The sequence below is a fragment of the Leucoraja erinacea genome, chromosome 4 (assembly GCF_028641065.1).
Source record: "Leucoraja erinacea ecotype New England chromosome 4, Leri_hhj_1, whole genome shotgun sequence".
NCBI lineage: Eukaryota > Metazoa > Chordata > Chondrichthyes > Rajiformes > Rajidae > Leucoraja > Leucoraja erinaceus.
In genome coordinates, this window is record NC_073380.1 from 87,670,022 (window position 1) to 87,686,316 (window position 16,295).

At 42.6% G+C, this 16,295-nt stretch overlaps 1 protein-coding gene across 3 annotated transcripts in view; it reads right to left on the reverse strand.

Annotated features, from left to right (window-relative positions):
- The window catches only part of mbpa (myelin basic protein a), a 156,306-nt gene that overhangs the window by 27,485 nt on the left and 112,526 nt on the right, over positions 1 to 16,295 (reverse strand). For all 3 annotated transcript variants that reach the window (XM_055634755.1, XM_055634757.1, XM_055634756.1), the window contains one exon: positions 5,533 to 5,990. In XM_055634755.1, coding sequence (XP_055490730.1) covers positions 5,533 to 5,990 — 458 coding nt within the window. The remainder of the gene's footprint in view (positions 1 to 5,532; positions 5,991 to 16,295) is intronic.

The window sequence follows — 16,295 nt, forward strand, 5'->3', positions numbered from 1 at the left end:
ATACAAAATAAAGATTGATCACATTTACAGAGGGTCATGCATTAAATGACACTCGTATAGAGATTATCTGATTAATTTTTGACATTCATCTTTAAAGGGAAAAGAATACTTCAGAATACTTATGTGCATTGGGCTCTCTGTACAGTTTAAGTTACAAAGATCAGAAAGGCAACCAACTTGTCATTTGATTGAGATCCATGTTTATGTTCTGTTCATTCTGAATGGTCATGCCCATATTATGGATATTGTTGGTCTCTGCTTTATTTCGGGTTGGAATTAATATTTATCTGCATCTGCACAGCCCCTCTCCTAGAATCGTATCTTCAAACCCCAACTCAGCCAGTTCCTCTTCTCTTCCCTCTCAATAATAAAAGTCAATACTGCCCATTGAGAACCTGGTAGATAATCATGCAAGACCTTGTGTCCATGATTCTTGATCTAACCCAGCACGGGATGTAGCTGAAAGTTCACAAACTGAATGATAAACAAGCCAGGATTGGTAGCCGTGGCTGTTCTATGGGTAGTGTTATTGTTAAGGATGGGAGAATGGAGTAGAGTAATGAAGGGGAGCACATTCAGTGGAGAACAAGAGTTCAGTTATTGACTTCCATTTGAATAGAGTTGTGGCCAAATAACTTGCATTTATATATCACCTTTCACAACCCATGGGCATTCAACATGATTTATACACAATGTAGTAAAGCTATGTTTAATTTTAAATTTATCTTCACATCATTACTTTTGCAATGGAATAAAGAGACTAGAATTATGCAGGGGCGAGAAAACAGGGTCAGATTAGTGAGAAGGCTACAATAAATGACAACGGAGAAGAAGGAGGATTGGGGGGGGGGGGGGTGGGGGGGTAGGTGTTAGCAAGCATTCTCTGGCATATTGGGAGTCTTTTATCGGGTAGGGTGGAGTGACAAGGCACCGAGCCAAGGGGTTTGAGGGCACCAATTCTGAATTAAGCAGTTAGGCTGCTTTGATGCCCAAATAAAACTAGGAGCACCCAATGGTAATGATTTAATGAAGTGCGGACACCAGGCAGGTGATACCGCTGCCACACCTCTCGAGTCACCGCAAACTCACACCCACAGCAGAAGGCACGGAACAGCATCATTACTACACCCAATCTATAATACTCCAGGAGATGAACAGCAGCCATTTAATCAGCATGATATAACCATATAACAATTACAGCACGGAAACAGGCCATCTCGGCCCTTCTAGTCCGTGCCAAACACTTACTCTCACCTAGTCCCATCTTCCTGCACTCAGACCATAACCCTCCATTCCTTTCCCATCCATATACCTATCCAATTTATTTTTATATGATAAAATCGAACCTGCCTCCACCACTTCCACTGGAAGCTCATTCCACACAGCCACCACTCGTTCAGTAAAGAAGTTCCCCCTCATGTTACCCCTAAACTTTTGACCCTTAATTCTCAAATCATGTCCTCTTGTTTGAATCTTCCCTGCTCTCAGTGGGAAAAAGCTTATCCACGTCAACTCTGTCTATCCCTCTCATCATTTTAAAGACCTCTATCAAGTCCCCCCTTAACCTGCGCTCCAAAGATTAAAGACCTTGTATAAAATGATCCTGATCATTTTGTACAAAAGTACCTTTTCCATATTTCTCTATGACAAAGGAGATTGAATCCTCACGCCTCTAAAGCAATCCTATCCTGCCACTACTTTTTCCTGTATCCTATTCTTCCCATCACCATCTAATCTCCCCAGATTCTACCCCACACTTACACACTAGAGGCAATTTACAGCAACCAATTAACTGACTGACCCGCAAGTATTTGGGACGTGGGAGGAAAACGGAGCATCCAGTGGAAACATACACAGCCAGAGGGAGAAACGTGCAAACCCCACACAGACAACACCTGCAGCAAGAGTTGAACCTGGGTTGCTAGCTCAGTGAGACCGCAGTTGTTAGTTGTGCCGCTGTGCCACCCTAGAGGAGAGCTGGTTTAAAAGGATTAAATATAATATGAGTTAAACCTAATGCACAGCACACAGAGGACTTTTGAACTCGGCCAAACGACTTGAGCAACATGCAGTAGATAAAGACATATTGTGCCTGGTTCATGGTCAGCGGTTCCAGTCACTGTTGTTGAAACACTGCAGTGACAATACTCCACAAAACCAACACTGCCAGCTGCACTGGCCAAACTGGCACTTCTCGCTGGCAAAAATGGATGCAAATTTATTGATGGCATGTTTGAACATTTTGTGTGTGCGTGTGTAAGAAAGAGAAAAATTCAAGGGTCATCCTTCGGAGGCTGTGAATGTCAAAATTCCAGCAGCCACTTTTGTTCCACCAAAGAATCTACTCTGCTGCAAATCAGGCTTAATGTCACCATACATCTAGCACAAAGAGCGAGTGTGTAATGGCAGCTGTGTTCATCCCTGTGGGTTGGGTTCATGGCTTGGCCAAACCTTTAGAACTAATGCAAATTAACAAGAGTGGGTTGGAGAGAGAGAGAGGGCAGGGTGCTCGTGGAGCAAATACAACTTTAGATGGTGTCTCAATGCATGAAGAAGCTCTGATTGGGTACGATGATAGGGTCGAGCTCATAAGGCAAGGCATGACAGGCAATGACTCATCCCCTGGTCCACTCCCACCGACACCAAGTCCATACCAGCCTGTGTCATGGGACCAGTTTCTTTCCCCATTCACCATTGTCCCTTTTGTTATCTCCAAACTCCTGCCTCCCACCCTATCACGGATCTTTCATTTCATTCTCTCTGCTTGTTCCCCACATTGCCAGCACCCCAGTACCTCACAGTTCTGATATAAAATAAAATCGACCTGATATCTACCCTGTTTTCCTATCCACAGAAGCTGCCTAACATCTGAACATTCTATGTTTAAATTCTTTGTACTAAATATGGGTCCAAGGTAAGGCTCCTTGGTTAATGGTAGGTCCAAGGAGTCCTTTACGTTCAGTTTTCATGGCTTCCACACATCAGCTCCCGATCAATTACCCCGAGAGCACCACATAATATAATTGATATGCCTTCCATGAATAAACCACAAAACAGCTCTAGTCTGACAATATCCTGGGATCAACCTGTTCTTGCAATCAGCAGCCAAGAGGTGGAGAGGGCCTTCTTTTCTAGTTATGATTAAAATTCAAACAGTAGCAGGAAGATGATCGTTTTGGCATCATTATTGGCAATGCATTTATGGGAGTATCTCACTGCAATGGGTTATTTAGAATACCAATAACTCCTTATCCACCCTATGCTGTGTCACAAACACAGTGTGCAATGCACCATATTGCTAACATAACAATTCCTTACCGTAAAGTGTTCTGATCATCTTTCAAAAGGACTAACATAGGAACGTTCAGAAACAGGAGCTGATTAACTTCTCCCACCTCTGATTAGACCTGGGCCTCTACTATAATTATACAATTTCTGATAGAAACATAGAAAATAGGTGCACGAGTAGGCCATTCGGCCCTTCGAGCCAGCACCGCCATTCAATATGATCATGGCTGATCATCCAACTCAGTATCCCGTACCTGCCTTCTCTCCATACCCCCTGATCCCTTTAGCCACAAGGGCAACATCTAACTCCCTCTTAAATATAGCCAAATGAACTGGCCTCAACTACCTTCTGTGGCAGAGAAATTCCAGAGATTCACCACTCTCTGTGTGAAAAATGTTTTCCTCATCTCGGTCCTAAAAGATTTCCCTCTTATCCTTAAACTGTGACCCCTTGTTCTGGACTTCTCCAACATTGGGAACAACCTTCCTGCATCTTGCCTGTCCAACCCCTTAAGAATTTTGTAAGTTTCTATAAGATCCCCCCTCAATTTCTGATCCAACTTCTATATCTCTTAATTCTGTGGTTCCGCCAAACCTCATGGCTCAATAACCGAGGGTCCGCAGCGCTGAGAGGTATGTGGGTTACAAACACCTATAATCCCTCTCAGCAATAACATTTCTCACCTTAGAGCTTCTCAAAGAAATACAGTGCAATTGAAAACGTCCTTAACTTTGTACTTGTTCTTAATGTGCAGCTTAAAAATAAATCTACAAATGGATCCAGTTACAAATTTCATGAAAAGGTCAATGTTACATGCAATACTTTAAAAAAAAAACGGACAAGTCATGTGAAATATAGTACAGAGATGGGGAAAGAAAATTCATATCTTCATTACCAGAAATAATTTCAGTCAGATTCAAAAATCATCTCTATACCAACTAATTTTGGTTTTGCAACATATAGTAACATTAACAATCTTCTTATTCAAATCTAATACTTAAATTTACAAAGTTCCAAAGCACTTTTGTTTTAAGTCCAGTGTAGGATATTATTTTGAAGAGTCCACATATAGTCCAGAAGTTATAAAATAGCAATAGTGGTGGTCGCAAACTGTTACCACAAACCCATACGTGAAATATGCAGGGTACTCATTTACTTTGTTCTCAGTCTCCACTTGGATGCTACTCTTTGAAACAAGATTCCTTTGGGAAAAGTAGTTGGCAATCCTGACTTACATAGAGCACACAAAGCTACAAGAGATGATCTGGTCAGTGGTGAAAATAGAACTTTGGCAGCTGGTCATTGGTTTCTGTTCTGCATTATTAATCATCAATAGCAACAAAGAAAAATTGTGGATAAAATAATATAACAAATTACCTGAAGTAAAAAGTGCCCAGTTTTTAACAGTAATTAAGCATTGTTTTAAAATGGGCAATTACATAAAAGCAACGCAATTAAATTTGTTTATCAATTGATTTGAATAGCATCTGCAGCGAGGTCAAAAACTAAAAAGAAACATCACTTTTTCTCAGTGATTGATTTTTTATTACTAAACTGATCATAACAACGTCTCAAGGACATGATTTCTTGTCGGAAATCTATCAGTATCTCTCCAAAGTCAAGAACTTTACGACATTGCCTTTGGCGAGTGTAACTATCTTAACCTACATGGGAGTCGCGTATCGTCCAGCTGATTCCTCAGGAGATTCATGTCCAAACATTCAAAATTAAAAGGCATCGATCCTATCTAAAGGAGGATGCTGCTAACCTACTGAATGTTTCCAATTTTATCAAACATCCAGATACCCCATGGCCCTTCTCAATTTAAATCATTCTATCCTCAATGACAAAGCATCAAGGATTTGTAAAATTCTTGGTATCGTATTTTACACATTAGTTGCCCAGAAACCACAAGACCCTCAAAAGATTGAGTCTTTGTTCCCTTTGGAGTATGCCACTGTTCTGCAATACATTCCTGTTCACCAGAAACCATTTTATTATCTACACATCAAACATGCATGCCTTTCGCAACAAACGTAATGCTACTGACTCTTTCAATATTCCAAGCAAGCCAATTAAAGAAACCAATGGAAAAACAGGAATTAATTATTAATAAAAAGCTCCAACATAGAATTTGGAATGGGCGAATGGCTATTTCAATTCTTGTTGACACAGGGACAGTTTGTGGAACCCTCTTCCGAGGGTTTTAAGCAGCTGCTTAGTCCTTATCCCTCTGAGCTCACCTTTCCTTTTTCGGGTACTTTCCTGGATCCTTCTTGTCCAAAAAATTTTCCCAGCTGGTCAAGTAGACCAGAGTCTCTTTGCCTTGAATGGGCTCCTGCATGCCTAGTGTGGTCTGAGGTGCTTGCCGACGCCATCTGTTTTGCTCCTTGTCCCTTCTTTTTGTCTGAACTACTTAACGTTTGTGAGCTCTGTTTCTGCACTTCCATCAAATGCGGGTCCGCCACAGGAACTGAGCTATCCTCATGGATGGCCTGGAGTTCTTCAGATACTGATGGGCGGTCTTTGAAGGTGTTGTCTTCACGTCCTGGCGCGTCACGAGAAAAGAGGCGGACCAAGTGAGGGCGGACAGCTGGCTCAGCTGTGTTGGCAACTTTTGGGTCCACTGCTCTCTTGGAGCCTGTCGCCACCACCTTCTTGTGTGAGGAGGATTCATTGTTCGAAGTAACATCTGTCTCTGCTGCAAACAACAAGTACAAGCAATGAATGTGGGCCTCTCAAATGACATCCAAGAACAATGCTGCATTTCACAAAGGCAGCCTTAGTCATTTCACCACCAACTCCATAGCATTACAGCAAACCTAATTTCAGGTCTTAATGCAAAATTCAAATATTACCTTCTATTAATTCTAAATTAAATTAAAAAGTAAACTCATGTGAAATATTTTCACCATTATTTGATTGGGTTATCATGCAAACTGAAACAGCAGCATAGTACGCACAATATTCGAGGCTCAACACAGTAACAAAACATCAAGCCATCAGCATACTAAATATGGATCAACAGTTGTGCCTTGTTTAACTGAATGCACTTATTGATTCTAAACAAAGCGGGGGTTTTGGTGGCAGAACATGGTTAACGTTCTTTGTCAGTGGTCAAGCAGAATTCTATAGAGCAGTTAGAGGTTTAAAATAAAAATGAGATCACTTTATTGAATGAGAAAGTATGACAATAATTAATTTTTCCTCATTACTACCAAGTTTTATATACTAACATTCGCATATCAATTGTAAATCCATTCAGTCAACCATTCTGCCTCATCATTCCACTGGGGTTGATAGCTAACACAGGGCTTAGTAAGGCACCAGGTACTTAAATCAGAGGATCGTTTTCAGAAGATGATTAAACCCAGAATTTTTTTAAATGATATATGCTATAGTATATAGTATTTCAAATAGCTTTAGATTTTTTAAAGTCACCTGCAATTGGATTATATATTTATGTCACCAAATTAAAAAAAAAAACAGTATGGCACAAAATAGGAAATAGTGGGCCCATGGGTAAGTGCTGACTAGCTGTTGTACCTGATGCTTCCTCACTCTTACGCAATGCAATGCAGAAATCTGGAATACACTGGACTCCATACTCAGTCAGGAGAGGTTGCAGACTGTTCCTGACCAACAAGCTGGAGGCACTTTGTATCCAGCTACTCAGCTGGCCACTGGCCTGCTCAATTGAAATATGTCAGAGTCATAGTCATACAGCATGGAAACAGGCCCTTTGGCCTAACTTGCCCAGGCAAGATGCCCCATTGATGCTAGTCCCACCTGCCTGAATTTGGCCCATATTCCTCCAAACCTTTCCCATCCATGTACCTGTCCAAATGTCTTTTAAATTATGTTATAATACCTGCCTCAACTATCACCTCTGATAGCTCATCCTATATGTCCACCATCCTCTATCCTTAGGTTTCTATTAAATGTTTCCCCTCTTACTTTAAACTTATATCCTCTGGTTCTTGATTACCCTACTCTTGGTAAAAGCCTCTATGATTTACCTTATCTATTCCCCTCAGATTTTTAAACTCCTCTATAAAGATCATACCTGGAAAAGTGGCTTGACTTTTTAATTGATATGTAAAACTCATCATATTCAAAATAAATTGTAGTCAGAGGTGGACAGCACAGAAACGGACCATTTGACCCATCACTTCTGTGACAATCTTTTTGACAATCTACGCTAATCCCGTTTGCTCAACTTAGGAATCTATGCCTTGCCTATTTAGTTTACCTTAGTTAAGTTTAGAAATACAGAATGGAAACAGGCCTATGGGCCTACTAAGTCCACATTGACCATTAATCACTCGTTCACACTTTATCCCACTTTCACATCCCATATCCCAACAGATTTTACAATTTGACAGAGGCCAATTAACCAACAAACCTGCACACCTTTGGGATGCGAGAGGAATCCCATGCACTTGCATGGAGAATGTGCAAACACCTCAAAGAAACAATCGAGGTTAGGATCGAACCCAGGTCTCTGGCGCTGAGAGGCAGCAGCTCTACCAGCTGCGACACTGTGTTGCCTGATACATTTGTTTCAACTGTTTTTCAATGTCTGTGATCAACAGGGGCAGTGAGAAGTAATCGAGAAGGCAGATGACAGCACAAAATGAATGACGGCCATGACCATGGATGGGCTGGTTCCTCAGGTTCACCCACCTGAGCCTAGTCACTGTTCCTGTGCTTTGTAGGATGAACAATGTTATCTGGAACCATGCAGCTGCATTAGAACATTCACAGAACGGTCGTGTACGAGGAGGTCACTGCGGCTACGCTCAGCCAGACCGACCCTGAAATGCAGGCAGGACAATGGGCCTTCATCGTCAGGTCAAGAGCCCTGCACTTACAACAGCCGACACTTGAAAATGGCGACACATCTGGTGATGCTGTACACTGTCTCTGTATACTGCTGCTATACACTTGTACTGTATCTGAGATGCTTATCTATGGTGTATGCAAGTGCACATGTATATTATTATTATTATTATTATACTTATTATGATCTGTAAACATAAATTAATTTACTGTACTTGCACCTGTGATAATAAAGTACCATTGAACCATATATTTTTTTTAAATTCCAGATTATTAACTGAATTTGAGTTCTGTAGCAAACCCTGGCAGGAATTGAACTGAGATCTCCACCAATCCTGGCCTTTGAGCTTCTAGTCCAGTAACATGACTATTCTGCATACTAAAAGATCAATATTGACCTCGTCCAACCCAGAGCGAATTCAAACTGAGTCTGCTTTCTGTAAACATTGATAAGCAATGCTGTTGGAGGGGGGCTGAATGGTCAAGTCCAGAGATTCCTCATGTTGGCATTAGGCACTTATGGTGTTATTCGATACCATACATAAAGTTGTACATAATGTTCACAAGTGTTCAGTTTAATTAACTTTACATGCACTAAGATTTCAAACAAAATCTACGTGCGTTATAGTGCTCGAAAATCACTGCATGCCTATGATATATTATGTCATGTGTAGGAAAGAATATATTCATAATCTAATGCCCATGATATATATCATATTGATTTTTGTAGTGTCAGCACATAAATTAACCAATAAAAAGTGTCAGTGGGGAATTGCACCTGAAAAGGTTAAACCATGGAAGAACAATGCTAAAAGCTACAAATTAATTCAGCTCATATTTGTCATAATTCAAATACTGCCATCAATCACTCTAAAAATGTAAAATAACGTATTGAATTTCAGCATTGACCTTGATGAAAAGGATGACGGCTTCAAACAAGCTGAAACTTGTCAACGACCAAAAAGGAATGTTGCGATGAGGTAAACATTTTTCTCTGAGGCTCTGAAACTTTCTAATGAACCATAAAAGCAGGGCCTTTGAATATTGTTATGACAGAGGATTCTTCAGAGGATGAAAGGTTGACATTGGCATTTTTGCCGATCTACCCCAATCCTATTTGATGCAGTAAGTCTGTATCCCTCTGTGCCTTGTCTATTTGAGAGCCTGTCTGAATGCGATGTAAACGCATTAATTGTATTCAGTAATTGTAACCGATTCCATCATCTCCTCTGGCACTGTGTTCCAGATATCATTCATTTTGTGTATGCAGAAACTCACACCTAAAATGCCCTTTAAATCTCACGTCCTACCTTTAAACGTTGCCTTCTTGTTTTTGATGCCCTTGGAAGGAATTTCAAGATTTACAGACAGCAATAATGAGAGGCTGGTGACATTGTTCTATGTCAAGATGGCATGTGACTTGGAGGGGGACTCGGAAGTGGTGCTGTTCCCATGCACCTGATGACGTGGTCCTTCTTGGTGGGTGGAGGTGACAGAATTGAGAGTCTGCAGGTGATCAGGAAACATAGAAAATGGGTGCAGGAGTAGGACATTCGGCCCTTCGAGCCAGCACCGCCATTCAATATGATCATGGCTGATCATCCAAAATCAGTACCCCATTCTGACTTTCTCCCCATATCCCCTGATTTTGTTAGCCATAAGAGCTATATCTAACTCTCTCTTGAAAACATTGTGAACTGGCCTCCACTGCCTTTTGTGGCAGAGAATTCCACAGATTCACAACTCTGTGTGAAAAGATTTTCCTCAACTCAGCCCAAAATGACCTACACCTTATTCTTAAACAGTGACCCCTGGTTCTGGACTCCCCCAACATCGGGAACATTTTTCTTGGATTTGCCTGTCCAATTCTTTAAGAATTTTATATGTTTCTATAAGATCCATATACCATATCCATAGATCCATAAACCACAGGCAATGCAGAGATAGCGTTGCTCAATTCAGTCTTGCTGAAAATGTGTTGAATGGGTCAACTGTCTGTAGAGTAGCTTCATTCAATGGCAAGTGTTCCAACATCATAAAAGGGTACACTAATGCTACCTCATGAGAGGGACATTGGATGGAATCAAGGCCTTTCCACACGTTGCTTGTAATACATGTGCCATAAATTAAATCAGTTTGGTGTTAAATTAACAAACTGAAATAGAAAGCCAACTTTAATTGGATTGACTCAATCCAACTCTTGTATTTCACCCTATGTAGACAATGACAATACAACAATTCCCATCCTCTTGTCACATTCAATATATTACAACGCAAGTCAGATGGAAACTACTAAAAAGTTTAAAAAATTCACCAAAAACAGAAAATGCAGGAAACACTGACCAGGTCAGGCCGCATCTGTGGGAAGAGAAACAGAATCAACATTTCAGATCAGTAACCCTTCATCAGGATGAGAAGGAGAGATAAGAAACTTATTAAGCTGCTGGGAGGGTGTGTCGGCCTGCTCTGTAGCATCTTAGCAACATTGACTGCAGGATAAATCTTGGCGAGGAAACGTAGCACGATTTGGAAAGTGGTGAAATCATTGGACAACATCAGCATGGATTTATGAAAGGTAAATCATGTCTGACGAATCTTATAGAATTTTTCGAGGATGTAACTAGTAGAGTGGATAAGGGAGAACCAGTGGATGTGTTATATCTGGACTTTCAGAAGGCTTTCGACAAGGTTCCACATAAGAGATTAGAATACAAACTTAAAGCACACGGTATTGGGGGTTCAGTATTGATGAGGATAGAGAACTGGCTGACAGACAGGAAGCAAAGAGTAGGAGTAAACGAGTCCTTTTCACAATGGCAGGCAGTGACTAGTGTGATACCGCAAGGCTCAGTGCTGGGACCCCAGCTATTTACGATATATATTAATGATTTGGACGAGGGAATTGAATGCAACATCTCCAAGTTTGTGGATGACATTAAGCTGGGGGGCAGTGTTAGCTGTGAGGAGGATGCTAGGAGGCTGCAAGGTGACTTGGATAGGTTGGGTGAGTGGGCAAATGCATGGCAGATGCAGTATAATGTGGATAAATGTGAGGTTATCCACTTTGGTGGCAAGAACAGGAAAGCAGACTATTATCTGAATGGTGGCCGATTAGGAAAAGATGAGATGCAACGAGACCTGGGTGTCATGGTACACTAGTCATTGAAAGTAGCCGTGCAGCAGGCAGTGAAGAAAGCGAATGGTATGTTCACATTCATTGCAAAAGGATTTGAGTACAGGAGCAGGGAGGTTCCACTGCAGTTGTACAGGGCCTTGGTGAGACCACACCTGGAGTATTGCGTACAGTTTTGGTCTCCTAATCTGAGGAAAGACATTCTTGCCATAGAGAGAGTACAGAGAAGGTTCACCAGACGGATTCCTGGGATGTCAGGACTTTCATATGAAGAAAGACTGGATAGACTCGGCTTGTACTCGCTAGAAATTAGAAGATTGAGGGGGGATCTTATAGAAATTTACAAAATTCTTAAGTGGTTGGACGGGCTAGATGCAGGAAGATTGTTCCCGATGTCGGGGAAGTCCAGAACAAGGGGTCACAGTTTAAGGATAAGGGGGAAGTCTTTTAGGACCGAGATGAGAAAATAAATTTTCACACAGAGAGTGGTGAATCTGTGGAATTCTTTGCCACAGAAGGTAGTTGAGGTCAGTTCATTGGCTATATTTAAGAGCTAGATGTGGCCCTTGTGGCTAAAGGGATCAGGGGGCATGGAGAGAAGGCAGGTACAGGATACTGAGTTGGATGATCAGCCATGATCATATTAAATGGCGGTGCAGGCTCGAAGGGCCGAATGGCCTACTCCTGCACCTATTTTCTATGTTTCTATTCCCCGCCTCTGAAACTGTGTCATGGGATCTTTTATTCTTACCCTAGTGATCAAACCATCTGAAAAATGACACCTCTAGCAATTCTGCACTCCTTTGGCTTCACACGCTATTTCGGATTATGCCAACACATTGAAGCAAGCCAAGAAAGAACACCAACACCTCTACTTCTCTCAGGAGACCGAACAAATTCGGCATGTTTCCAATGACTCTTCCAAACTTCTACAAATGCACTGTAGAATTCCTACTGTTGGGTTGATCACAAGCTTGGGGTGGGAACAGCTCTTCTCAAGACCACAAGAAATTAAAGAGAGTTGTGAATGTAGCCCGAAGTGCCAGACTCTCTGCCATTAACTCCATCTACACTTTGAGGAAGTAAATAGCTGGATAGACAAAGGAGAGTCAGTGGATGATATTTACCTAGATTTTCAGAAGGCCTTTGATAAGGTGTCGCATGTGAGGCTACTAAAGAAGATGGAAGCCCATGGTATCAGAGGGAAGATACTAACATGGGTAGGAGCTTGGCTGGATGGCAGATGGCAAAGAGTGACAATAAAAGTGCCTTTTTCTGGTTGTCTGTCGGTGACTAATGGTGTTCCGCAGGGGTCACTGCTGGGGCCGCCACTCTTCACGTTGTATATCAACGATTTGGATGAGGGGATTGAAGGTTCTGTGGCCACGTTTGCAGATGATACGAAGATAGGTGGAGAGGCAAATAGTGTAGAGAAAGCAGGGACTCTGGAGAAGGATTTAGGCAGGTTGGGATAGTGGGCAAAGAAGTGGCAGACGGAAGTCAGGAAAACAAAATGTGGAGTCATGCATTTTGGTAGTAGCAATAAAAATCATAGACTTTTTTTAAATGGGGAGAGAATTCAGAAATCGGAGGTGCAAAGGGACTTGGGGGTGCTGGTGCGGGATTCCCAAAAAGTTACCGTATTTCCCAACGTCCAAGACTCTATTTTTTACTCTATAATAAGGCCTGAAAATGTACCTGCGTCTTGGAGGGCGAAGGTTAGGCTGAGCAATGGCACTCTCTTAGCAACTGCTCTGCGGAACCTGCCACGCCTTCGACCCTGGAACTGTGTGAAGTGGGAAGCGGCTGTAAAAGGACAGCGCCGCTGGTGGGGGGGGGGAAGAGTTTCTTTCCACAGTGTGTGGGGAGTCTGGCCCGGGTCAGCACGGCATGGGCTGCACCAAGTAGTAAACTTGGCTGGGCCGCCAGGGGTAAAGTTGCGGGGAGGGCAGGAGAGTTGAGAAGGAGGGGGTCGGAGATCATGCCAGCAACTCACTTACCGCTGCCGCGGTGCTCCGTTCGCGGCGCCGCCGCATTGTGGCCGGGGAGGGAAGTAGCCTGGGTGGCTGTGAGTGGCCGCCGGTACTTGGGTGGCTGGGAGTGACGGCGGAACCGGCCGTCACCTCAACGCCTTCTGCCGGCCGGCCTTTTTGGTATTTTTTAGTTTGTTAAAAGTTTTCTTTTCATGTTCTTCGGTTTGTTTTATGCAGGGGGAGGGGAATGGGGGAAAAGTTTTTTCAGGTTCTTACCTTCCCGGAGATTAGATCAATTTTCGGATCACATTCTCCGGGCTCTGCGACCTTCCATCGATGGAGCTGGAATCCTCCTCGGGCTGACTTTGAGCCTTATCGCGGGGCGCGGACTTAACATCGGAACAGATCCCTTGCCTGGGATCGCTCCCACCGTGGAATCAACATCAAGGGCCCGTGAGGCCGAGTCGGGAGCTCCGTCGCCGCGGAAGGTTCACAAGCCCTGACGCGAGGTTCGATCATCCAGCGCGTGGGAGCTGACACCCCCACGATGCAGGAGCAGATCGCCTCGATGCAGAGGGCCCGAATGCTGCTGGCTATGGGAGTTATGATCATCCCGTCAAAGGGGGCTCGAGGCCCACGACCGAGGAAGAACTAAGGGAAGGACTTGAACTTTATTTCGCCTTCCATCACAGTGAGGAATGTGTAGGAGTCACTGTGGTGGATGTTCATGTTAAAATGTGTTTTTGAAGTGATCTGTTACTTTTAATTGTATGACTGACCTGGCCAATGAAATTCCTCACATGTTACATAATATACTTGCCGAATAAAGTGCGATTCTGATTCTGATAAACATAAACTAAGTCCTTCCATAAACTTGGGGACTGTCTAATCAATCTCTACCTTATTGCGGGCATTCGACTTTGTCTTTGGAATTGATGCAATAGAACTCTTCTTATTGTATTGTATGATTATCTGATTTAATTGGATAGCATGCAAAATAAAAGTCTTCACTGTATCTCAGTGCACGTGACAATAATTCACCTAATAAACTTAAATGACATTGATGGAGGCAATCCTCTTGAGGCGAGGTTATAATCCTTTAAAAGTCGCACACAGATCCACCCACAGAAATGTAATCTCTCCTCAGTGCTGAGTAGGCCATGCCCAGAGAGGGACTGTGAGTGCAAACTCAGGTCCTTGGGGATACCATTTAGAGCACTGAACTATCCTAACTAACCCACAGAGGCTAATTAACCACGGAAGACAAAACAACATCCTGTTTTGCAGCAGAGTTTCTGAGACCTCACAAGGCTGTTCCATAATTAAAATCAAATGTCTCCCAAAGAATGCAACCAGAAATAAAAGACATTAAAGTAAGCTTAGCAAACCAGATGGTAAGACATTTCTTTTGGCCAGACACCCTACACAAAGTGCCGCCCGTCTTGCAGTGTGGACAAGCATCAACCACAATGCCGCAGTTCAACTTTGCTCGGTGCTGTTACATTGGGATGCTGCCTAGATTGGAGAAGGAGTGTTGAAGTTTGAGGGGCCGATCAGATTGAAATTGTGCGAGGCATAGATACAGGAGATAGTAAGAGTCTTTTGCCCCCGGAACGGAAATGTCAAATACTAGAGGGCATAGCTTTACGGTGAGAGGGGAAAGTTTAAAGGATAGTTAGGAGGCAATTTTTATTTTTGCCCAAAGAGTGGTCCATCCTGTAACCAGCTGGCAGGGAAGTGGAGGAAGCAATTACAACTACGCAAGTAAGAAGCATTTAGCCACATGAACAAAAAGGGAATGGAGGGATAGAGACCAAATGGAAGCAGATGCAATAACAAGGAACTGTAGGTGCTGGTTATTACCAAGGATAGACACAAAATGTTGGATAGTTCTAGTGTGCGGGGTGATCGCTGGTCGGCACAGACTCGATGGGCCGAGTGGTCTGTTTCCGCGCTGTAAATTAACCTAAAAATGATCAGCACCATCAAGCTATGCTGTGCTTCCTGGGTCAGAAGTTAACCACCTTTGTGGGTGTGAACACAAATCTCACTGGGTAATGCAGGTAGTTCTGAAGGGAATTGCCACTAATCTGGTACTAAGTCTGACTATTTGCCTGGCGGCTGGGATCCTGTGATCCCAGAGAGTCTAAGGATGGAGCCCAGTTCTGCTGCGACTCTGCAGAATCCTTCGATGGAGCCCAGTTCCGCTGGAATGCTGCAGAACCCAGTGATGAAGCCCTGCCCCACAGAACCCGGAGATGGAGCTAATTTCTGTTGGGATTCAATCAATAAGACTGACCCAACACAAACAGACTCAGGAATAGTTGCTTTCCGAGAATTATATCTACCATAAATTCAAATTCACACATGCACTGACTACACCGCCCAACACGGACTTCCATCTGTATATATGTATATATGATATATGTATATATGTCCCCCCCCCCATCTCCCTTCTGTTTTTTTTTTTTTTTTTTTTCTGTTTCTTGTTTTTTGTGCTAAATTGTATGCACTGAGTACGAGTAGCTTTCAGTTTCACTGTACATGTATAGTGACAATAAATGGCATATCTATATCTATCTATCTGATTGAGGGAAATACAGGACTGGGGAAAGTGTGGGCAGTAGTTTCAATAGTAACACAAGTGAGTTTTCATCAACTTCAATAGAACCATATTTCAGAGGTCAATTTCATCGTACACACTAGCCTAGATTGTGTACCGAGCTCATTACATTTGTAACTCTTAAACCCTCCCTGTTCATCTGGTAGGTAGTGTTACAGCTGGAGTAAGGAACTCCCAGCTGAGATGGTAAAATGTTGTGCAGCAACACACAGAACAAGCTTGCAAAGCTGGTTTAATCTTCCCTTGAGACTACATTCCTCTTTGGACTATGTAATAGCTACTCATTGGTGTGTGAAGCTGACTGAAGCAAATGTAATTACAACGGCATTTAAGAGAGAATATTAATAAATTAATTTCATTCAATCTGATGACCAGCTACAAATTGAATTGATTTGAGAAAATGGACTTTTCAATAAACGCCAAGCTCCGTGGAAT